Source organism: Hydra viridissima, unplaced genomic scaffold, assembly GCF_058129835.1.
Source record: "Hydra viridissima isolate aposymbiotic clone 2 unplaced genomic scaffold, HvirCarnegie_v1 scaffold_2, whole genome shotgun sequence".
Taxonomy (NCBI): domain Eukaryota; kingdom Metazoa; phylum Cnidaria; class Hydrozoa; order Anthoathecata; family Hydridae; genus Hydra; species Hydra viridissima.
Window position 1 is genome coordinate 12,059,806 of NW_028324301.1, and position 23,588 is coordinate 12,083,393.

At 28.8% G+C, this 23,588-nt stretch overlaps 1 protein-coding gene across 3 annotated transcripts; it reads left to right on the plus strand.

Annotated features, from left to right (window-relative positions):
* Nucleotides 1–139: 139 nt before the first annotated feature.
* Nucleotides 140–23,528, plus strand: LOC145197410 (tuberin-like). Of its 3 annotated transcripts, XM_090080182.1 has the most exons (23): nucleotides 140–426; nucleotides 544–630; nucleotides 2,017–2,127; nucleotides 4,373–4,452; nucleotides 4,799–4,860; nucleotides 6,080–6,125; nucleotides 6,764–6,850; nucleotides 7,145–7,193; nucleotides 8,456–8,581; nucleotides 8,700–8,773; nucleotides 9,118–9,388; nucleotides 9,497–9,643; nucleotides 12,301–12,486; nucleotides 12,592–12,822; nucleotides 13,357–14,122; nucleotides 14,311–15,663; nucleotides 15,782–15,864; nucleotides 17,292–17,334; nucleotides 17,630–17,928; nucleotides 18,177–18,450; nucleotides 18,615–18,754; nucleotides 18,999–19,169; nucleotides 23,330–23,528. In XM_090080182.1, the coding sequence occupies exons 1-23, from the start codon at nucleotides 319–321 to the stop codon at nucleotides 23,489–23,491; spliced, it is 4,956 nt and encodes a 1,651-aa protein (XP_089936308.1). In that variant the 5' UTR covers nucleotides 140–318; the 3' UTR covers nucleotides 23,492–23,528. The 3 variants fall into 3 exon arrangements, with proteins under 3 accessions (XP_089936308.1, XP_089936309.1, XP_089936310.1); XM_090080183.1 differs by lacking the exons at nucleotides 140–426; nucleotides 544–630; nucleotides 2,017–2,127; ... (7 more) ...; nucleotides 9,118–9,388; nucleotides 9,497–9,643 and adding exons at nucleotides 9,650–10,037; nucleotides 10,673–10,933; nucleotides 11,070–12,174; XM_090080184.1 differs by lacking the exons at nucleotides 140–426; nucleotides 544–630; nucleotides 2,017–2,127; ... (7 more) ...; nucleotides 9,118–9,388; nucleotides 9,497–9,643 and adding exons at nucleotides 11,261–11,847; nucleotides 12,090–12,174.
* Nucleotides 23,529–23,588: the final 60 nt, after the last annotated feature.

The window sequence follows — 23,588 nt, forward strand, 5'->3', positions numbered from 1 at the left end:
CTGAAAAATTATTTATATACTCCACAAAACTTTGTATTTAATGGCCCTTTTCTGAGAAACTCAATTTGTTATTAAACGTTTTTTAGGTTTTCAAAAACCTCTTTCTATATACTTGCATTATTTCAAAAACCTAATTAAGTTAAAAAACTGATAATGTTTAGCTTTAGAAAACATTGAGGATATTATATTTTATTTGTTGGTATTTGTTGTAATTAGCTTGTTGTTAAGCTAACTTACTCATTCTTTTCATGCTAATGGGTTCAAGTAGTAATGCACAAACTTGTTTAAAAATTTAAATTGTTAAAGTATAGCTGAATTATGAAAGGGCGTTTCAGGACTTTGTTTGGTAGGAAATCTCCTAACAGTGCTAGTGCAAGTGATGATAAAAATGCAAAGGAGTTCATTTTCTCCAATGATATATTGGAAGTATGAGAACATTTTTACTTGGAGAATATTTTCAAATTTGAAATCTTTTTTTAATTTTGTTTTCAAATAAAAAGTCTATGGTTAAAAAAGTATTGCTTAAAGATGCTTCATTTTTAGGATCTAAGTAAAGAGTATCCTGTTCAATACAGATCTCGTGCATTGAAGGAGCTAGGTGAAATAGTTTCTACAAAAGAGATTGAGGAGGTAATATTTTGACATCATAGCAGCTTTCTGTGATACTAACAGCATATGGTATTTCTGTCATAAATCTTTTAAATCTACATTTGTAAGTTTGAAGATAAAATATTGGTGATAAAAAAGCTATTAATTTAACAATTTTTTCTTTGTTTAAACAATGAACAATTGACAAAGAATTGAGTGAGAAAGAATAAAGAAAAAAAGGTTTTGTAATAAATTTAAAAAAGATCTCAAATATACAATGAAATTAGAACTTTCGCTTTAGTCTTTTGTATTTGTTTTGTAAAAATTTTGTTATTTGCATTTTTTGTATAATTCTTCCATTAATTTAATTGCTCTCTCATCACAGATTAAGTGTATGTTAATGTAACTATGTAAGTCTTCTAAAATGTAACTATGTAAATCTTCTAAAATGTAACTAAAAAATGTAACTAAAATGTAAGTCTTCTAAAATGTAACTATGTAAGTCTTCTAAAATGTAACTATGTGTAGTACTTCATAGTGTAATTTAACTCAGAAATTTTCATCCAACAGCTTTTTGTAAACATTGCTTCCATTCCTACATTTGAGATAAACCATTGTTCTTCCAGAGCAATTCTTCATATGGTGTGATATTGAGTTTAAAGTTGCAAAACTTTGATTGCAAACTTTGGTAAGTTAAGAACATTGGACTCAATCATGACTTCTCTCCAAAACTTTGCTGGCAGTAATCTTGCTAAATTTAATATATGGACTTTGTTTAGTGTTGGTCTGCTGGGCTCAACATTCAGTAAAGTCTTTATCATGGAGACAATTTGAAAGAATTGATACCCTTCAGTAAGTTGTAAAAAACAATTCAACTGTCCAATTATTTAAAATCATTGACCCACTGAGAAAGTTTAATTCAGTTATTCAAAGTATGTTTTAGCACTAAACTGGATGATGAATAAGTGGAAAAAATTTACTAATTCAAAAGATAATTTTTAACAATACCAAAATGAAAATGTCCCTCTGAAGATGCACACTATGTTCCATCACTTCAAAGACTTCTTTTTTTGCTAAAAATCTCCACTAGGCATATACAGTGAACAAATTATCTGTTTTTAACACATTTTTAAAATGGAAATCTAAAAAAAAAAAAAAAAGAAACTAAAATTGGTTGCATAAAATTTTATGTTTGTTAACCTGAACCAAAGTGTTAAATAATTTTTTTATTATATATATCCTAATTTTCATCATGTATTTATGTAATGGTTACATTTTAGTTTGCCGTTATAACTATTATAGATTTGTAAAATTCTTATAGGTATTTTCAATATTTTGTTAGTCTAATTTCAAAAAATATTATTAAAATACTTTATTAGAGCAGATTAGAGGAAGGCATAGCTTAATTTAGAATGTTAAAACTTTTAGCATGCCATAGAAGCAATATGGAAGAAAATCGAAGATCTTTTTCATCCTTCTGTTGCTACTGAAGGTCGCCAGGCTGCATTACAGTTTATGATCTCTCTGGTTATGGGTCAGGTACCAAAGATTTCTTAATTTGCAGTTATTTAAAACAAATAAAATGAAAGTTTAGTGATATGTATATTATTCTATATTACAACATATGATATGTTATTATATATATATATTATACATTATATATAGTAGGATGTACATTATCATATATTACAACATATTTGACTGGTGAAATGCAAAAATATCAAATATTACTGTCTAACCTTATTATTTCATTTAAAATGATATGACAAGGTTAAGTAATATAGAAATACTACATTTCAAATATGAAGACAATAGAAAAGTATTTAGAGGTCAAAAAATTATTTAGAGGTCATAAAAAAGTGTCAGATTTTCAACAACTTTAGTTTTTTGAGATTAATGAAACTTTGAATATATTTGTGGAATCAAGCAGTGATACTGATACAAATGAAATGTTAATACATAATTGGGATCATCTAGAATGAATACAATGTCTTTTGATACAATGAGGAGCAACACAGCAACACAGTGCATGTATATCAGACTAGCCAGTAGTAGATCCTCTCTTCTGGGTCTACTACTGGCTAGTCTGATATACATGCACTTTTTCTCAATTCTATAGATGAACAATAATTTTGAATTTTTGTTATTTTTTTAAAAATAAATAAAATATCCACTAAAACATGTTTAATGAGTTTCATAAAAGAAAAGTAAAGAACCATTAAAGTGGTAATATAATTCTTTTAATTTTACAAAAAATCCCATCAGTCTCAGTTCAACAGATGCATGTCAGTTTTAATAAAGTTTTCAGCAATTTAGGTCAAATTTACTTAGTGAGATATAGTGAAAATACCTATTGGAAAAGCTCTAACTAAACTAAAAGGTGGATTTAGTTCGTTTTAGTTGTTAGGGTCAAAACTGATTCTATTTGAAAATAAATACCAGCATTAAAAGTTTGTTTTCCAACAAGATAAACCTAGAATCAATGTTAGTAACAAGATAGTAGCATGGCTTGAAGCTAAAAAAATTGATTTTATGCAGTGGTCATCTCAAAGATTTGAGTCCTGTGGAAAATGTTTGAGGTATCATTGTGAGACAAATTTATGCAAATAGTAAACAATATAATAGTGTAGATTTCCTAAAAGTAGCTATTTCTGAGTGTTGGGAAGAAATGTAAAGTGAAGTTCAGTAAAATTTGATTGAAAGTATGGAAGAATTTATTATGCTATTCAAATCAAAGTAGTTAAAGTGATAAGCTAGAGAAATATAAATAAAGTTTGCTTAGTTTTTTTTCTAGTTTATTACTTGTATCATTATCTACTGTAACCGTTGTTTACAATATCTTATTAAATATTTCTTGATGTCTGTCAGGCACCTCTACAAAACATCAGCATCCCAAGCATTGCTTTATGATCCCAAAACCTACAGACCTTGTTGCCAATGTTTACGATAATATTTCCAGTATAACTATTTTGACTTGTCAATCTGGCCATCTATTGGATTACCATTCTCAACTAAGACTCCAAGTTTTTGTGGATTTATTTCTAAATGTTGCTCGCAAATTTCTCTCATAAAGTTGCACAAGGGTTGTAATATTTTTTCTAAAGAGACAAAAATCTTGAGTGATTTGATCCTGTGTAAAATCAAAATACCACATATACAACAACAAAATTAGAGTGTTTAGAGGCTTCTTCTAAGAAATGAACGATGGCACACAGCTTGATTAAAGTTTTCTGTATCACAATGCCGTCTCCATTTATCTAGGTTTTGAAAAAATAATAATAATAACAACTAAAAACATGATTTAAAAGTACAGAAGTTTTGACAAGTTTTATAAAGGAGAATGAATAACATAACCAATATTTTAAAATTTAAAAAAAAAGGAAGGATGTGCAGTTCAAAATAAATAATTATTGAAAGAAATATTTACTTAAGTAACTTTTGTTAGTATCATTGATGACATGATGATTAACAGTATCATTGATGTATCACAGATATAATTGATGACTTCCAACATTTTTTTCTAATATTAAGGGGTATGTTAGGGTGGCATTTGCTGTGTAATTGTTACTTTTTCTTTTCTTTCTAGATTTATGATGCTAAATTTAACTCTTTCCATATGTATGTATGTATGTATGTATGTATGTATGTATGTATGTATGTATGTATGTATGTATGTATGTATGTATGTATGTATGTATGTATGTATGTATGTATGTATGTATTTCTAATATTCAGTTTTTTTTTCCATCTTAAAAATAAGTTTCTGTTTTCTTGTTTATAAAAGTATAAACAGCTGGGCCTTCTTCGTGGTCACATCTTTCGCTTGATAGAAAATCATGACGTTAATGAAGATTTGTACTTTAGGTTTGTGTTCTATTTTTGATATTGATAATAACATTAATCTAATTGAGATTATATTTGTACAGATGTAAGGACAACTGTGTTGTACATTGATATAAATATTAAACAAAATGTATACAAACTATACCAGTTCATTTGAGTTATACTCCAAAAAACATTTTTTTAAAATGTACAGGAGAAATAATGTTTTTTAAATATACTATAGTAATATATCTTCAAATAACTTAGCTTTTTTTTTTAAATATTCACAGATAATTGCAAAAAAATATTGAGATTTTTACTAGTTAGAGAATGTATTAAAACACCATGAAATTCCTATATATTTACAAATATTTCTCTTTGTATTCAGAGTGACACTGCTTAAATGGCTTACTGATAATGGAAAAGACATTTCATATTATGAGCAAATAGGTAGTATATACTTGTGTTGTGTGAATACAAAAATAGTTTGAACAATTGTTACACTTTAGATTCTTAATTAAATTTAAAAAAAGTTTAATTACAAATAACTTTGACAAAAAAACAAGTTTCGAAAAAACTTTTGGTATCGTAACTTTGTCTATCTCAAACTTGTGTAAAAATCTTTTGCAAGGAAAAAGAATATCATACCAGTCTGTTTATAAAATACATTTAAACCACATATTTTTTTGGTTAATGTTAAGATTATCATAGTCTTCTTATAAGAGTACACTGTATTTTTGTAAACTCTCACACTTGGTTGCAATATTCTTTAAATTTTGATTCAAGCAGTTCTGCACCAGCCTGGGGCCTGCAAATGGTATAGTTTTCCTGGTACCTCTTGATAATACTTGTTGTATACCTTTGAAATCGCTAGTTTCACTTGAGCGAGTTCAATATAACATCCAGAAACATAGCAGAAATATTTTGTTCAAGCTGTTATGTTGAAAAGAATAAAATACATTTTTTATTTGTCAAAATTTATGTTAAAAATAACATCATTAGAGTACAATAAATCTTTGAATATATCGCAGCCTATTAAAAGAGATTTCCAATCAGGTATGTTTTTGCATTTGTATGTAGATATATGCATGAAAAAAATGCTAAAGTGTTTAAAAAATTGTTTGGGTTCATCGACTCAACCAGATTTTCTGCTATTCAAACATTTTAAAAAGAATTGGAATTTTATTAATGAAAATAATTTTTTTTGTTTTAACAACATTAATGACAATTATCTAAGATGATGATCAATTGAAAAATGATTCTATCCAATTTGTATAGAAATGTTTATAATCTGAAAAAAAAAAAAAGAAAAAAGATTACCATAAATTACTTGAAGTGACACATTTTTGGGTAAAATTATTGTTGTTTGTTTACTGTTCTCTTTTTATTAGCATTCATTATTCCGATACCAATCTTGATTACAAATATTAAATGTTCTTTTTTGTGAATGTGAGGCAGTTTCTGGCAGTTTTTATTATGACAAGACCAATCTTCAAGTTAGGCCTCAACTATGCTTTATTTATGTACAATATTTCACTTAACTTATAAAAAAATCAATCAACAGAGAAGCTTTTTTTTATTATGTTTATGAGCATTTTTTTTTCTAAAGCAGTTTCAAAAAATCCATCTAGACTTGTTTTATTGTGAAATTTTTTTTTATATATTTTAGGACCTTTTCTTGTTCAATTTATGTCAGAGGCATTAAAATCAAAAAAGTGAGTAAAATATATTGTATAAATAAAGATGTTTGTTAATAATTTTGTAAAAGGTTTGTTGAATCTGATTTTAATTTTTTGACCCTTTTTAACCCAGTTATTTAATTTTTCTTATATATTTGTAATATTTTTTACATGTAAACAACCTGATACAATGGTAGTTCGCACATTTGTAAAATGCTTTCACATTTTTCATATAAAGTAAGACAGTAGAGAACTTAGATTGCCTTGGCTTACATTTAAACTTTTATTGAAAATATCCAATTCTTTGATGCTGTATAAGAATTCATCAAATGTTTGGCTATTTTACAGTTAATAAATGTTCAGCCAAAATTGGAGTTTTTTTTTTCTTCAACAAACTCTTAGATTATTTACAATGTCAAAATCATGAAACTTTGTTCATACAAACATGTTAATTTTTGCTTTCACTTCTTCAACAAATTTCAAAATAAATTTGAAATTCAAACTGTTCAAAATGAGTTTGAAATTCCAAAGATTTTGTGTTCAGCAAAATTTTATCACTGAATGTTCAGGCAAAATCATAAAAAAGAAAAAATTATCCTACTTTCTTTTTTATGATTTTAATCTTTCATGATTTTGATATTCTTTTTGTTATGTAATTTTTAATATTCTTCTAGTGCAGATGATTTTCTTCAGTTATTGGTTAATATTGTTCGTTTCAACTCCAGCTTTCTTGACAAAGAAATAATATGTTCTCTTGTAAGGTAAGTTGTCAACTACAAGTATGTTCTCATTTAAAATAAGTTTAAATCTTAGCATGGCTATGCTTTTTATTGCCTGATTATATTAAACATTTTTATTTCAGAAAAGTTTTATTTAAAGTATAACTCAAAAAACACTTGTATTACTTTTGTAAATAAAATTTTGCTTATTTGAAGTGACCAAAATAAGTATTATTGTATTTTTATTTAGCTGTCATTCATTGAGACTTCTTGATTGTTAAAAGTAAAATCTGTTTTTAGAATTTTATCTTTCAGACATTTATCCTCTTGTTTTAGAAATACTTGTGCATTTTGTCACATGGCTAACACTGAATCAGAAGTTGAGGTAGTTTTTTTTTAAAATTAAAGTTCTACACTGTCCTCCAAAACTTAAGCTTTTTTATGAATTATACAAAGTAGTATTTTTTTTATTAATCATTTTTAATTTTTTTCATGAGCATCATTTCATGATTATATGAAATTTCATGATTATATAAAATTTTATAAATTTAATTTTCATGTGAATTCTCTAACCAAAAAACTTCATCCATTTTTTTTTTTATGAAAAAAACTGTTGAACTCCAAAAAAAAAATACTAAAATTGATAATCAATGGCATATTTTTTTACTTTTTAGGATCATAGATCATCTTTTTTAAGAGCTTTATAAGTCCTTTTTATTTTCGAGCCAGTTTAACTTGATGTCATAAATTTTAAATTAGATTGAGATCAGGTGACTGAGGTGGCCACTTCATTGCTTCAGTTTGAATTCAATTTCAAATGATTGTTTAACAAGTTTAAATGTGTATTTCAGGTCAATGTTTTTTTGATATGTCCATAGAAGAGGTATATTTTTATCAGCATGAAGAATCATTTATTCCTCAAGAATTTCACAATAAACAATCAATTCATTTATTTGATAGAGCTCTACTAAAACTAGAAAAATAACCTCTAACCATTGCACCTTTTCAACAGTGCAAATTCAAGATCTAAAGTCCAGATTACTCCTGATAACAGACTGCAAAAACGAACACTTAATTGTTTTTTTTTGGTGCAATTTAAATAAAGTAGTTTACAAAGTTGTGGATATTTTGAAAGACAATTTTTTTACATAAAAATACAAACACATACAAAATCACAAGTTTTATTCATTTTTAGGTAGTTGTATTAAGTACAAATCTTTTCCTTACATGCAACAACTTTTTAACAACAATTTAACTCTGTTTAAAGACTTTTTTTTTTTTAAGAACAAAACTGTATTTAACAAACGAAGTTGAAAAAATAGTATTTTTAATTTACTTATGTTTTGACAATGATAAAACTTTAAATAATTTATAAAATCCATATTAATTTTATAAAAAGCAAATAAATAAAAAAATTCTCAAGTTTTGTAAGAAGTAAATACTTTATTATTAAACATAATTTTATATATAGATTTTTGAAATATATTTACTTTTTACTTTGGCTAAGTTACACAAGGATTTTAAATAATTTTCCAGTTTCTTTAAATCTAAATATATTCATTAAATTATTGTCTGATGAAAAAAAACTTAGTTAAGGAAAAATATTTTTTTAATGAAATATTGATACTTCTACTTTTGTATTTTTAGGGTTGCTTGTCATTATTAGATGCCACAGTAAAGTATGGTGGGTTGCCTTCTGAAGGACTTTTTCCTTTGATTGTTATACTTTGTCGCACAGTTAACATAAAAAAGTTTAGTCAACCAAGTTGGAAGGTAAAACGAAATATTAAAAAGTTTAACCAACCAAGTTGGAAGCTACTTTAAATAATATTTATTAAAGCAATTTTTATGAAATAAAATTATGAAAGTGGCTTTAAAATTTTTACTTTAGCTCATGAGAAGTTTGATTGGAACAACACTTGGTCATACAGCTTTGTATAAGATGTGCTGCATTCTTGAGGATAAGTATGGCCATTACTATTTTTTTTTTTTGAAATGTTTTAATAGAACTTGAAATAATGGCTGTGAATAATGTTATGTTAATTTTTATCTTTTAAAATTAAATTAATTTTTCCTTGCTTTGACTAAAAATGAATGCATCTGTTTATATTTTAAGTCAAATATTTATAATAACAGTAAATGCTGACACAAAATTTATGTTTCTAGAAGTAAGTAAAATATCCTTACAAAATGAATTTTTAAAGAACATTAATGTTTTTTAAAAAGATTTATTTTAGTAAATACATCTGACAAATGAGAATTTTTTCTTAATTTTAAAAGAGTATATAGGGCTATTTTTTCTCCTTTAGCAACAATGTCTCCGATCTGACATTGCTTCGTGGTGCTGTATTTTTTGTTGGTATGTGTATTTGGGGATCAAAACGTGTAACATCATTACGGTATCTACCTCTTCATGTGCTTCCTGCATTCAAGATTTCTTTGCAGTGTGCAAGTTTTGTGGTTGCACATGAGGTTGGTCTTTCTTTGCTTAGGTTGGTAAAAAAGTTTGGTGCAGAACAAGACTTGATTACTTGGGATATTATTTTGGATATTGTTGAGATTTTGCTGAAGCTCTTAGAAGTATGTTTGCTATGCTTTCTTTTTTTATTTGCTAATAAATATATATAAGTTAGTTAAGCTATATAATTTTTAAGGTGTTTGCTAATTTCTGAAAACTATAAATTTCAGAATTTAAATGCAACTGAGTTTGAATCATTGTTTGGTATAGTTCAATCTATATTAACAGCCATTGAGAACCTGTATAGTGAAAATAAATTGCGTGGTTCTGTCAGTAGGTTTTTTAGCATTATTGAAGCATGTTCAAAGGACCGACCTGTAAGATCAGATTTTTTTATTTCTTTTATATTACTTTTTTTTTCCTGAGACAAAAGTTTTCATTTTTATACAGTAATTCCGGGCAACTTCGTCAGTTTTGGAACTTATTTTTTTCTTTGTAATGATTTCAGAATGGAAAATGAAAATGACCCTGTTAGTTTTGTTACAATGCAGCATGCCTCTTAACGATCCATTTATTTTTTAACTTCCCATTTGAATAATAAAGTAGCTGAAATATCATTATGAAGAGTGACGAAGTTGCCTTAGGGGCAACTTCATCATGTTCTGAAATATTAATTTATTATGAAGTTGGACAGCTCTTATGCAACTTCGGCATGTTTTAAATTATAATTCAGCATTTATGACACTGTAGAAATATCAAAAATGATGAAAGGTAAGGAAATCTCCTTAATTTACATTGATTCTGTTGCGATCATAAAAAGTGATATTAATTTACAAAACTTTAAGTTTGACAAACAGTTTTATATGTATTAAATAAAAGGCTTTGGATTTAAAACATTTCTAATTATAATCAATGAACATACAACAACATTTACAATAACATATTACAATTTTAAGTTTGACAAACAGTTTTATATGTATTAAATAAAAGACTTTGGATTTAAAACATTTCTAATTATAATCAGTGAACATACAACAACATTTACAATAACATATTACAATTACAATCCAGAAAACAGTATTCAAACTTAGTCCTCTAAACACCTATCACAAATGTACTACGGCTCCTTAGAAGAACTGTTACAAACTCTGCATATCCACTGGTGGCATGAAACACATTTTATCCAATTTGGACCATGATAACCGTTATATTCACATTTACAAATTCTACACTTATTTTTGTCATATACCAGGTGTCTAGATGGACCAGGTTGTTGTATTTCAGACAAAATTGCACTGCCAGGATTAATTTTCTTCCCTCTGGATTGTTTATTTTGCTCTGTTTGACCTCTGTGTTCCTTTAACATGTTGATGATTGTAGCATCAAGGTTTAACCGATATTTTCAGCATCTTGTTGAGAAGAACCTCCTGGAATAACTTGTAGAACCTGGTCTGGATCAAATGGATCAGACCAGTTTTTCTGAATCCCCATTTTGAGATCACCTTCCTGGTTGCATACAATTTTGAGTAAAGCTTTGTGAGCAGAATAGGAAAATGTTGGTTTGGAATTGTTCCCCTAACACGACTTTCTTTTCTCCATGTTTCTAAAACGCTTTGCCAGTAACTTTTAAGCGGTTTGAAAAAGGCAATGTCTAATAGCTGCATCAGGTGAGTTGAATTTGGGGGAATAAATAATAAAAGTAAAAATAAGTGGTAAAATAAATGTTGTTTTCTCTGCACTGTGATACAACAGTAGATGTAAAATGAGAGGCAAGATTATCTGCAATTACAACTTTTTTTCCAGGAATGTTTTCTACATTGGGAAAGAAAATATGATGAAACCACAATTCAAAGGTACAAGAATCAAACCACCCAGTATTTGTTACATCACATCTGGAACCTGCTGATCCACCATTTCACCAATTTCCATAGAGGTTTTCTGCTTTATAGACCACAAAGAGAGGAAGGATGTCACCAGAAGCAGAAATACAAAATATAAGAGATATTGCTACTTTTGAATGTTCCATAACACGTTCGACTCGCTTTGTCCCTCTTAAAACTACAACTTTCTTAGCACCAGGATTGTCGGTCAAATTGGTTTTGTCAAAATTAAAAATCTTCTCTGGTGGCATGTTTTCTAGCTTCTCCCTGGCGTTTTCAAAAAATTCTGTAACCATTTCAGGAGAAACTGCTGCTCTGGAACGGCTGATGTTTGTAGCTAAACATTGTGTGAGATTATTACGTAACATAAAACTGTTCATAAAATCATCACCAGGCATGTTGTCGGCAAATTCAATTACAGTGCAACCTCCTTTATTCAAATAAACTTGAATTATCAGCCAGATAGTAAGCTTTGTCTACTAATAGGACCACTTCATCAATTCAACCAACGTCTTGACAATAATTTTCTCTTCAGTAGCATTCAGAGCAGTAGGATGTCCAACTGTTTTATTATGTCGACCATGCAACTTGTATTGAAGAGTTGTACGCAGCACTTAATGTTTCTTGCTGGCAGATGCAACTGACATTCCATTACCAATACCTTGAGGAGCATTCTCAACCTTACTTAGTTCATAATGCTGGTAATTCCTTCCTCCGATTACTTTCCTATTTTTCTTAGGCATTTTTTTTTAGATATTTTGATATAAACTGGAAAAGACAATTTTACAGCAACGCTTATGCCGTTTATAAATAACTAAAATGATCTATTACATGCACAGAATAATCTATTACTGTCATTCAATCAACTTGTGATTGAAGCTATCAGTTTACTTGACTGTTGAACTTTGAAACACTGAATTCAAAAAATATTTTAATTCCACAGCAGCTGACGAAGTTGTACTGCTTGATGAAGTTGCTCCGAATTATGATATATAGTAGCAGTAACAAGTGCAAAGTACCAATAAAAAGTAGGAAAGTCATAAAAAAATACAAGTTCTTTTAATTTATTAAATTTTACTTTAAAACTCTTTGAAATAGACTATAAAGATGTAAGTCTATATCTTTGTAGCCTATTTCAAATTTCCTTTACATAGGAGTCTTCCATTAATATACTATTATCATACTATCAAGAGCAGATTACTCCTAGCCGAGATGATTGGCTTGACATCTTTCATAATGTGTTGGAAAACTATTTAAGGAATGATAAAAGGATATCTGTTCGAATTAGAGTTGTGAATATGATTGCATTTGTATTTTCACATTACAAGCACAAATATGAAGTGAGTAGTTTTTTAGTGATTTTTGTTTTTTAGTGATTTTTAGATTTTGTGTTTTATTTGTCTTTGGATGATTTTTTAGATATATTTTTGTTTTTTGTATTTCAGGATGAGCTGTTAGAGCTGTTTTTAAAAAATTACTTATTACCTGTAGAAAAGGATCAGGAAGTACGTCTCGTCATATCACAATTACTTGCCAATCTTTTACAAGTATGTAGCTCTGTACAATACTCTGATTTGCTGCAAGTAATTGATAGTTTTCTTTCTACATTGAGCAACCGCAAAGACAATATGCAAGATATTGAAACTATTATTGATGCTCTGATAAAAACTTACAAGGTTTGACTTTAAATACTGTTTAACAAACTAAGAAAGTTGTTTTTTAAAAAAAAATTATTGTGAAATAACTAATAAGAATCCTAATTTTTTGGATGTGAACAACCATTTATTTTATAGTTATTAAGCATGGGAATTTCGGCCTTCGAAATCGACGAAATTAAACGAAATTCGTGTTTCAATTTCGGATCGAAATTGAGAACGAAATTTCGATTTTTTGGGTTGTTTAATTTCGCGAAAAAATTTCGTATAATTTCGGGTCATTGAAAGTAACGAAATTGACACGAAATTAAACATAAGTTTTAATTTCGAAATTCGTGAATTTGTAATGTTTAAAAATTTCGTCTTTCGAAATTCAATATAAATTTCGATACGAAATTGAAACATGAATTTCGTTTAATTTCGTCGATTTCGAAGGCCGAAATTCCCATGCTTAATAGTTATTTAAGTTATTTTTAGGACAGCTCAAAACATAAAGAGTTTAACTTTATGTAAGTAAGAGAAATTATTTTACATAATGTAAAATGCTTGTTTTAGGACAAGTTGTTTTCTCCACAAAGTATGTTTGTTGTAAACATTTTCACACTTTTGGTAAACCATGTAACTCTTCATTACTTAAATAATTTGCCTCCTCTGATTGGAGGTAGTATTCGCTGCAAAGTATTTGCGTCTATACTGAATATGAGAGCAAATCACAATCATTTCATTGGTGTTGCTGATGGAGATAATACAAGGTTCTCTGCACATGCTATATTCAAATCACTAAATGAAGATTCTGCAGGTTGTGGAGAAATATGGTCAATCTGTTGTGATTACCAAATTGCTTTTGATGCTATTCTTAAATGCTTAAAAAATGAATTAGACTGGAGTGTCTTAGAATTAGTTCTTAAAAATTTACCACACCAGTTGAAAAACAAAAGTTTATTTATCTACTGCCAATGCAATATAAACAAACTTTGTGCTGCATTGTCAAATTTGGTAAATGATAAAATGTATTTAAATAAAGTTCAAAATTGCCCAGCTACATTTGGTATTTCAGAACTTCGAAATTTAATTTTTCCTATTCTTGCTGTTATTGCAACCTATCATAACTATCTTTCAAAAGAGCGTCAGTGTGAATTACTAAAATGTTTAGAATTTGGTTTAAATACTTATTGTGCAAAAACATGTGTTTCTTGTTTAACAATATGTACATTGGAGATGCAGCCTGTAATGGAGCGAATATTGCCATCAATTCTTGTAAAACTGTCACAAATTTCAGCTACAGTAACAATGGCAGTACCTGTTCTTCAGTTTCTTTCAAGTAATTCTTGATTTTTTTAAGTATTTGACTACCTTTTCAATATTTAAATTTAGTTCTTATTTTGCTTATTGACTGTCAAATACCATAATTTATAAATTTATTAGAAATCTTTTAAATAGTTGTTACAAATCATTTATATTTACATCAATTATTTACTTAATACAATCAATAAAGAAGTTTTACTTTAGCACTGAAGGAGATATCTTGTCTCTATGCAAATTTTGTTGAAGAACAGTATATGAGCATCTTTGCTATGGCTCTTCCATATACTGATTCATTTAAATACTCTGAATATATTGTTACTCTTGCGCATCAAGTTATTGCTGATTGGTTTACAAGGTGTAGACTGGCTTTTAGAAAAGGTTTTGTGACACTTATTACTAAAGCACTAAAATCAAATTCTATAACTAATTCTGATAAGAAAGATGAGAAAAAAAAAAGTGAATTGCATAAGCATATGACTGAGGTGTGCTTGGACATGATGGCTCGATATTCTTTCTCTCATCATTTATGTCAACCACAGCGTTCTCCTGTAATTAAGTATCTACTTGATAAAGGTGATTCTCAAACCTGGCTTTTATCAAACATGCTTATCACTATCACGACTAGCTGCGGAAGTCAAGAAAAATGTCATTACTGCACATCAAACAAACCTAATCTTAAGAAGCTTGAAATGACAAGAAAAATAAATAAAATTAATGCTTCTATGAATAGTGAGATTTTTCCAAATATGCAATCACCTTCTGCTGGTCCTACATTTACTAATGTTTTTAATTCCTTTAATCAAATTACCTCAGAGCCTATATCAGTGGTAAAAGCATCTTCTTGTCAAGATGTTTTTGGTGAAAAAGAAAGTTCATGTGAAGAAGAGGGTGCTGAAATTGAAGTAACTCCATTGGTAGTTAAAGTTGCGCAAGATTTAGTTGAATATCAAGATGTTTTTTCACCCTCTGAACAGCTGCTGTTCAGTCGACAAGTCTCTAAAGTTTGTGTGAGTGAAATCTCTGAGAAAGATGATGATGACAATGTTATTAATGGTGAAGATGAAGATGAAGATGACGAAGATGAAGAAAATCAAAATAATGACAATCATGAGCAAATTGAAAATAATGATGATGATTATTGCAATCAGATTAAACAGTTTACTATGGAGAGCAATGAGGAAAAGGAAAATGGCGATGATCATGTTTTACAGTTTGTAAGTGATAAATTTAAATACATAAAAAACAACTTGAGCAATCTTCAAGTGAAAGACAAAGAAACAACTGCTTCTCCTTGCTTTGGTAAAATACAAGATACTAATTTAAAGGTGTATCATGAAAAAAATCTGCATCCTAATGATGCTAGCACAAGAAATAACATTTTAGGTGAATGCAAATGTATTTCTGAGGGATGGGCTGAGATTTATATTAGAAGGCCAACTGGAAATGTATCCTGGATAATGAGAATTGAGAATCACATTAATTTACCTGCAAGTACTCTATCTGACCTTTCTTTATTGGCTTCAAGTCTTGAAGGTCACACTTTAAATGAAAAACTTGGTATGTTGAAAGTCTTTTTAAATAATACTTATTCTTTTGTTTTAATGATTTCAAATTATATTTGACTTATGGTCTATAAATTTAATGTAATATGTAATATATGTAATGTAATAAATAGGTTATCAAAACTCTGCTAGACGGAGATCATCTCATAGTAGAAGGTATAGCACAGGTTCAATTGAAATGGTGAAATCGAAAGGGGTAATTATTTCCCTTGTAGTTTTTGATAATTACTGGTAGTAACTAACTGTCTAGCTAAGATTTATTTAAATTTAAAGATTTAGTTTATAAATATTTTATTTTATAATGAGCAGATAATTACCTTTATTTTTTAAATAATTTTATAATAAATTTTTTTTAAATTAAAGTCGTCTAGCTATACTGTAAGCATGAATGCATATAGTAGTTCTGGAAAAAAGCAGCAAAAAGTTCAAATACTTTTGCATTTTACACACTAAAACAGAATTTCAATAAATTTTTTTTAGAGAGCCTCAGGTTTTCTATCATTTTAAATCAAGTTTAATATGCAAGAGCTGCTTAAGCTACCACAGTTTTATCAAGAATTTCTTTTGTGTATAATTGATTGCAATAATAAAATATGATAACCATGAAATGCTGTTTATTTAAACAATGTGCTCTTCTGTGAATCTTGAGATTTGTGGGTGTGTTCCTTGACAACACATAACAAGATTTTTCTTTTTTTTTTGTTAAAATTTTGGTTAACCTCTTGTTTGGATCTTTCACCACTTTCAGTTGTTAGAATGCCTTACTGTTGTTTTCCCAATGAGCTTGATCTGTTTCAATGAATGTCATTGGAATTTCAAAGTAAATAGAAGAATTCTGTTATCCTTTCTAGTACAAAAAACCCAAGGATGAGTTTTATTGATTTGTTTCAGATGTCTTGTCTTCTTTTTTTTATTTTTTATTTTTTTGTGCTGCAGTCATCATTTAATTTGTATCTTGGAGGCCATATTTTAAGTGAACTTGGTACCTAGTCTTCAAGTAAATTTGAACAACAAACAAGGTAAAATCTTGCAGCCCTTTTGATTAATTTGTGCCAGTGGATAATGGTTTTAAAAAAATATATTTAATTTGGCTTTTTATCTGTAAAGCACCATGTATTGAGAATAGCCAAAGTTTCAAAAGGTAATCATTATGAGTAAATCTTAAAAGAGAATGTTTTATTTATAAACTGTATCAAATCGGAGGGTGAGGTAACCATCTATAAAAAATGAAAAAACAGGCCACCGTAAAAAAAGAAAAAACAAGCTATCATAATTTAAGATAATTGATATCTGGCACTCAGCAGTGGCACAACGTTTGTGATCAATGAGATTTAATTTAGCCAATGTTAATTAAATCAAAGTTAAGTTTATAAAAATCAAATTTGTTGTTACACGATTACATTTATGAATATTTAGTTGTATTACAACATTCTTTTATTAAACTATAACTTTTGTAAATCTGCCGATTTCTTGTAAAATAAATGTTTTTTGATTGAAAAAAAAAAAAAAAAGAACTTTTTTCCATTTTATAAATAAAACAAAAAATTTTTAAAATTCTACTTTTGAATATGTTGCATAAACGTTTTCCAAAAGTGACTAATGTTAATTGGCTATTTTTTCCAGTCACCTGTTACTGATGATGTGGGGTGGAGTTTAAACCAAGAAGGTGCGTTTTTTTAACATTGTGTAGAGATTGCTACACAACTTTGGTGTTTCTTTGTGTTGTAGTTTGTTATATGTTTGCTTTATACATTTGTTGTATTTTGTTGTGTTGTACATATGTGTTATTTCTCTGTTATAGATCATTTTTTGAAATAGTTTGAGTGTTTAAGATGATATTTACTTCTTGATGTTCTTTTGTTGAGTGATATTTAAAATATTTATATTCATAAAAATTTGAAATGTATACGTTAAATTTCAATCGATTGATAGTTGGTAATGTATAAATAATTTACATTTAGATAATTTGCAAGAGTTGACAGAGCGATTTGCCAAAGCTCCTTTATCCAAATCATTTTCCAGTCCAAAAAAGGTTGAACAGGCTGCGAGCGCTACTGTAGAAGACACCCAATCTTTCCATTCAAGACTTCGTGCATTTTCGGCTGTCGAACCAGTGATGCATGATGATGCAAACGGTGCTTTAATTGAAGAAAGGGGTGTTAATAATGGGATCAGTCCTTATTTTATATTTCTACAATTATTTTACCCGCTTATTAGTTGTTGTTCTGATAAAATGCCACTCTTGCTTGATCATAGCGAAGTGAGTTTTAAATAATTGGTTGATGTAAAAAAAATTTTAAATTTTGAAATTTTTCATATGGACCGTTTTCTTTCTTTTTAATTTTTATATTCTTAAAAATCTATAAAAACCTGCTTAAATTTTAATGTCAGGTTGATTGTCACATGAATATTTTGAAGCTAGCAATTTATTTTGTAAAAAAAAATGTCTTGAAAATATAAATGTAGTGCTTACATAAAAACTAGTGAATTGAAAAAAAATCGCTTCAGGTCATCGAAAGAGCTGTGAAAATATTGGATAAAATTCCAACCTTTAATACGCACAAGTTCGGGGTAATTTTTGTTGATCGTGGTCAAGAAAAATCTGAGGTTGAAATACTTTCTAACGAGTTTGGCTCAACTAGGTATACTGATTTTATTTCTGGGCTAGGCGAGTTAGTCCAATTAAGCGAATGTTTGGGCAACGGCGTTTTTACTGGAGGTATGGATTGCTCAGGTGCTGATGGTAAGTTCGCATATACTTGGAAAGATGACACAACTCAAGGTAAGATTTTGAATAGTAACTTCTTTTTAGTCATTTAAAATTTGTGTCAGTTTACATCAGATATTATATCTTTCTAGGGGTTTTCTGTAAAAAATTTATCGTTAGTGCATTAGCTGAAAGTGCTTTGAGTTAAAAAAACATCAGCAGTTATTTAATTTTTTAAGTGATCTTCCATGTTGCAACACTAATGCCAAACAAAGAGAGAGATTCGCAATGTTCTTCGAAAAAACTTCACATTGGGAATAATTTTGTGACAATCATTTATGACGAGTCTAAGTTCGGTTGCGCATTTGGAACTATCAAGGTATGTAACATTCAGGCGTTCGGAACTATTGAGGTAAATGTACAATAGTTAACAAATTTTTTTGTCTCGTTATAATATTGCAAATAACTTTTTTTTTAAATTATCCTCATAATTTGGAAGCTAATACATATTTCCCCATAGAATATATATTTATGTTTATTTCTAAGTAAATATCTTGTTTATTGAGTCAAAAAATCGTTTACACATGCTAGAAATTTCTTTAGTAAAACAATTTTATTTGCAGGGCCAAATGAGTCTTGCAGAAGTATTAATCCGACCATTAGAGAACAACACCAATGTTGTAACGATTCGTGTAAAAGATAATTGTAACGGTGGTGCGATGCGCAACCAACCTTATGTAATTTCAGACCAGAATCTACCTGTTCTAGTTAGACAACTTGCTATACATACAAATGTAAGTAGTTTTTTATCCTGTCATTAAAACTTGTCTCTCGATTTATAACTTAATAGTTTTCGACCACAGCAAGTGTTTTGTTAAGCTAGTAAGTCTGAAGAAGATGTGTTGGGCCAGATCGATATTCAGGTAGATTTTACGAAATAACTCTGAGTAAGTAGGCAAAAAATGAACTTTATAGTGTAGTATTAAAGCACAATTTATATCATGTAGTATTTAAGCATACGGTAACTCCTCAAATAAGTGTCCGCCCTCAAAGAAGTGCCCATCATTTAGATGAAAATTATGTCAAAGTATATGCTTCATCGAGTCTACAACTTAACTATTGGTAGTTTATGTAATTTTAGATTGAAATGAAAAGAGAAATGCGAAAAAAAATGCCGTCACGTTCGGTTTTAAGAGTTTCTTTAGAATTAAAAATCGAAAAAGCGCCTGGACGCTATTCGAAGATTTACGATAATTTAGTGTTAATTGAAAAAGTATAGTTATTCATTTTTTTTTTATCATTACAATATTTGAATAATTGAGAGGCGATAAAACCTACAAACTGCTGTTTTTGTTTTGCAATTAATCATATTACAATACATATAGGCTAAATATTGTATACTGTATACTCGGCTGAAACATGTAATTGTGTTAACATTATTTTGTCTAGATGTTATTTTGTTCTAATTTAATCACGGTCTGTTTATTACTGAGGTTTTAGTTGAACTGAAGTTATAATAACAATAGGGTCATAAAATGTTATAAATTGTTCCTAATTATTTCCATTGTAATATATACATTACGGTGTCTCTTAAATTCATGAAAAAATAACTCTGCAAAAATTTCCTTACAAATCGGGTAATATTTAGAGGTGGCCGTCATAAGTCAAAGATTTAAAATGGTGCTATATGTTGTAATACGAAATACTTCAGTATTGATGCTTGCATATTGATAATTGATTATAGTTTCTTAATTCACCTTTCTTACACAGAGTAATTACTTTTTAAAAGTAATTACTTTTAAATGATATTAGGGAAACACGCCGAAAGTAGAACATTTATTTACTTGGATGAACAAAAAAATTTAAAAGAGCTAAGTAGCCGTCATGCAATTAGACACTTTCCTCACAAGGTTGAGAAAAAGAGATGCCAGTTGACAATGTATTCAGACAATCGCAACAATATGGAACATGTATGGATTTCCAGTTTGCGCTGAGTAGTACCGTATTCAGAATTGTATCGCTGTGCTTTGACAATTGCAGCACCAACTACTAATTCCATTATATGAAGGTAACATCCCAATAATAATAAATCTCCACCAAGCTTTTGCTGAAAGAAAACTGCAAGCACTTGAATAAAGATGCTATCGTAGTAGATGCTACAGCAACTAGCATATTACCAGTTTACTATGGCATCACACAAGAGGAGAATTCGTGACCTGGCAACTTTTGCTCTTCTAATCTTTCTCAAGGTCTGGATTAATGCCTCAGTTATAGTTGAAACACCTCTAAATGACTTCAGACTCATAATAGAACTCATGAGATAAGCCATTTTCTAGAGCAAAAAGCAAAAACCTTAGGATTCATCTATGGTACATTTCAGAGGAGCGTCAAAGGGTTGAGAGTAATTAATGACAGGGCTAAGCGAGGTGTGTGGCCTTCATTTAAGAATTTAACAAAGTTAACTAATAGGGAGAAACAAATGCAATTCCTTCTTAGAACTATCTCAGTGCACCGACGATAACTTCTAAGTTGTAATAAAAAGATTTTTATGGCGAAATATGAAAAAGAATAAGTTAATATAACAAAGGAAAGTTGTCAGACGTGCTAATCTTCTAAATTAAACATTTACCGTTAGATATTCTGTTATATAAACATTAAACATCATAATAAAATGGTCAATTGTTATGGAATCTTTGTTTTCTATTGTATGATGTATCGAAGATTTTTGAAAATTCCGAGGTTCACCCCTAAATATTAGTAAAGGTATTGAATAAATATCATCAATCCACGATGCCATTTATTCAATCGATAGACTCCACTAAAACCAGAAAAACAACCCAAAATCATTGCACCTTTACCAGCGCCATAATTGATTGTTCCTATTGTGTATTTCGTATCCAAATGTTTACTTTTAGGTCTACGTACCTTTCAAATTTTATTTTGGTTCATCGACAATACTCTTTTCTAATCGTTATTAATCCAGTGTGTTTACAACTTTTTTTTCCAGCTTTTTGATTCTTTGAAGAAATCAAAGGCTTTTTCGCTATTTTGAATCTCAGAAGTCCTTAATACTAAAGGGTGCTGCAGCGATTCGCGAGCTAGTTTATAAATAAGTTCGCGAATCGCTGCGTACGCAATAAGGCTTGCAAAAAAGCCCACTCAAGTGTCAAGTCACTAAAGTCATCAATTACCCGTGATTGGAACTTAATATCAAGGGACTATACAATGATTACCTGCCAGTCCTTTCGTCCTAGGCTTGAGGCACTGACCAAAAAAAAGGAGACCAAGTTGAATGTTAAGGTGGGAAAAGCATTTATCTTCAACTTTTCTTTTATTAATATTCCATGAATATAATTTTTTAGTGCTTTAAAAATTAATTCTGAAAAATGTTCTAAAAAGTTCGTGAATCGCTGCCGCACCCTGTATTTCTATCTGCGAACTATTTTTTGGGACATTGAGAAGTTCAGTTTTTGGGACATTGAGAAGTTCAGTTTTTGAATGGTATTATTAGTATTGTTCAAAGTATTTTTTTCTGACGAATATTTTTCTCTCAGTGATTACGTGCCTTTATGTTCTGTTTCTAAAGAACTACCTTTATTAATCGGTTGATTAATCGACATATAATTGACTTGTTAATTTAGTACTTGGTAGCGATTTCTTTTTGTTTGACTCCTTTTTTATATTCTTTGATAATGCGTTCTCGAAAAGCTAAATTATACTTGTTTCTTGCCATTACAAAAAGACTTATATTCAAAAAAATCGATTTTAAGAGGGGAAATCCTAATATTACAGAGTTCTTACACCATAACATAGCAAAATCGTCATCTAAAGTCAATATCATTGCTGATAATAAAACACAGACCAGAAAAATGAATATTTGTTTTCTAGCAAATAGAATAGAGCAATTTACAAGGTTGTTCGTGTTTTGGTAGACCACTTTTTACATAAAAATACAAATACATACAAAACAACATGTTTATTCATTTTCAAGTAGTCATTATTTACAAATCTTTTCTTTATATATAATAAAAACAATTTGATTCCATATGCAATAATTGAAGTTAAAATATAATTTTTTATTTTGTTGCTTATGTTTTGGTTTTGTTGTTTATGTTTTTATATATATGTTTGTGTTTGTGATTGTATGTATATAAAAAAAATGCTTAAACTATTTTTTTAAAAAATCCCCAGATGGACCCAAAAACTATTTAATAATGAAATATTTTGAATGGTAATAGTATAGGTTGTGACGTAAGGCAAAATGATTGCATCTGCGTTCTTTACTTTTACTTAGCATTACGAAATGATCTCTTAATAAGAATGTTACTTGAGAGGAAAATTTGTAATCTCCCATCTTTCTCTCCCATCTTTCCCCGTTTTTAATCTCATCCTATTTGTGATTTCGTGAATAACTATAAAGTTATTGTTTTAATAAGTTTTTTTTAAATTTTTAAGTTTTTTTTTTTTTTGCAGTAGAGGCCATCTGCGTTCTCTAATGCAAAAATACACAATTACAGATAAAACTTTCATGCAAACGATTCACCAACCAAGTTGGTGGTTTTATGGTTCATCAATTTCTTGTTGAATTATATTTCATCAATTTCTTGTTGATTTAATTTCTTATTTGTAGTTTTAATAAATATAAAATTTCTTAATTGCTGTTTCAAATATAGTTATTTAAAATATTTGACCTTCCTCCAACTGTTTTTTATTGATAAAATTGAAAACGAAAAATTATCGTAATAAAGATCAAGAAGATATCATTAACAGTATTTATTGTGTATTTAAAAGGTGTTCTAAGATGGCTCGGTGTCTAAGATGGCGAGAGTAAATAATAATGAGTTCGATAGAGAAAATACGTCACAGTTATAAGAATAAATAAAGTTTAAATAGTTATCCTCAAATCAGATAACTTTTTTTACACGATATGATTTTCATGATGTTTGCTGTTTAGATTGCTATTGTAACTGAACAGAGGGAGAAAACGACCACTAACGCTTTTGCGTCCAATTGGCTGGAACGATTGCTGCAAATCCATCGAATTAAATCTAAAGCTACTTCGCAAAAACCTTTATCAAGCTACGAAGATACGACGGACTTCGTCAATTATACCTAACAAATTTTGTCAAATTTTATTAAAAAATTTTTCGTAATTTCCTTTTTTTTTTTTTTTTTTTTTTTTGTTGAGGAGGGGGAAGGCTTTCTTATTTAAA

Coding starts and splice junctions, on each gene's coding strand:
- LOC145197410 (XM_090080182.1), top strand. CDS start 319: ATGAAAGGGCGTTTCAGGACTTTGTTTGGTAGGAAATCTCCTAACAGT. Junction 2,128..4,372: donor TCTCTCTGGTTATGGGTCAG/GTACCAAAGATT, acceptor TGTTTATAAAAG/TATAAACAGCTGGGCCTTCT. Junction 6,851..7,144: donor ATAATATGTTCTCTTGTAAG/GTAAGTTGTCAA, acceptor CTCTTGTTTTAG/AAATACTTGTGCATTTTGTC.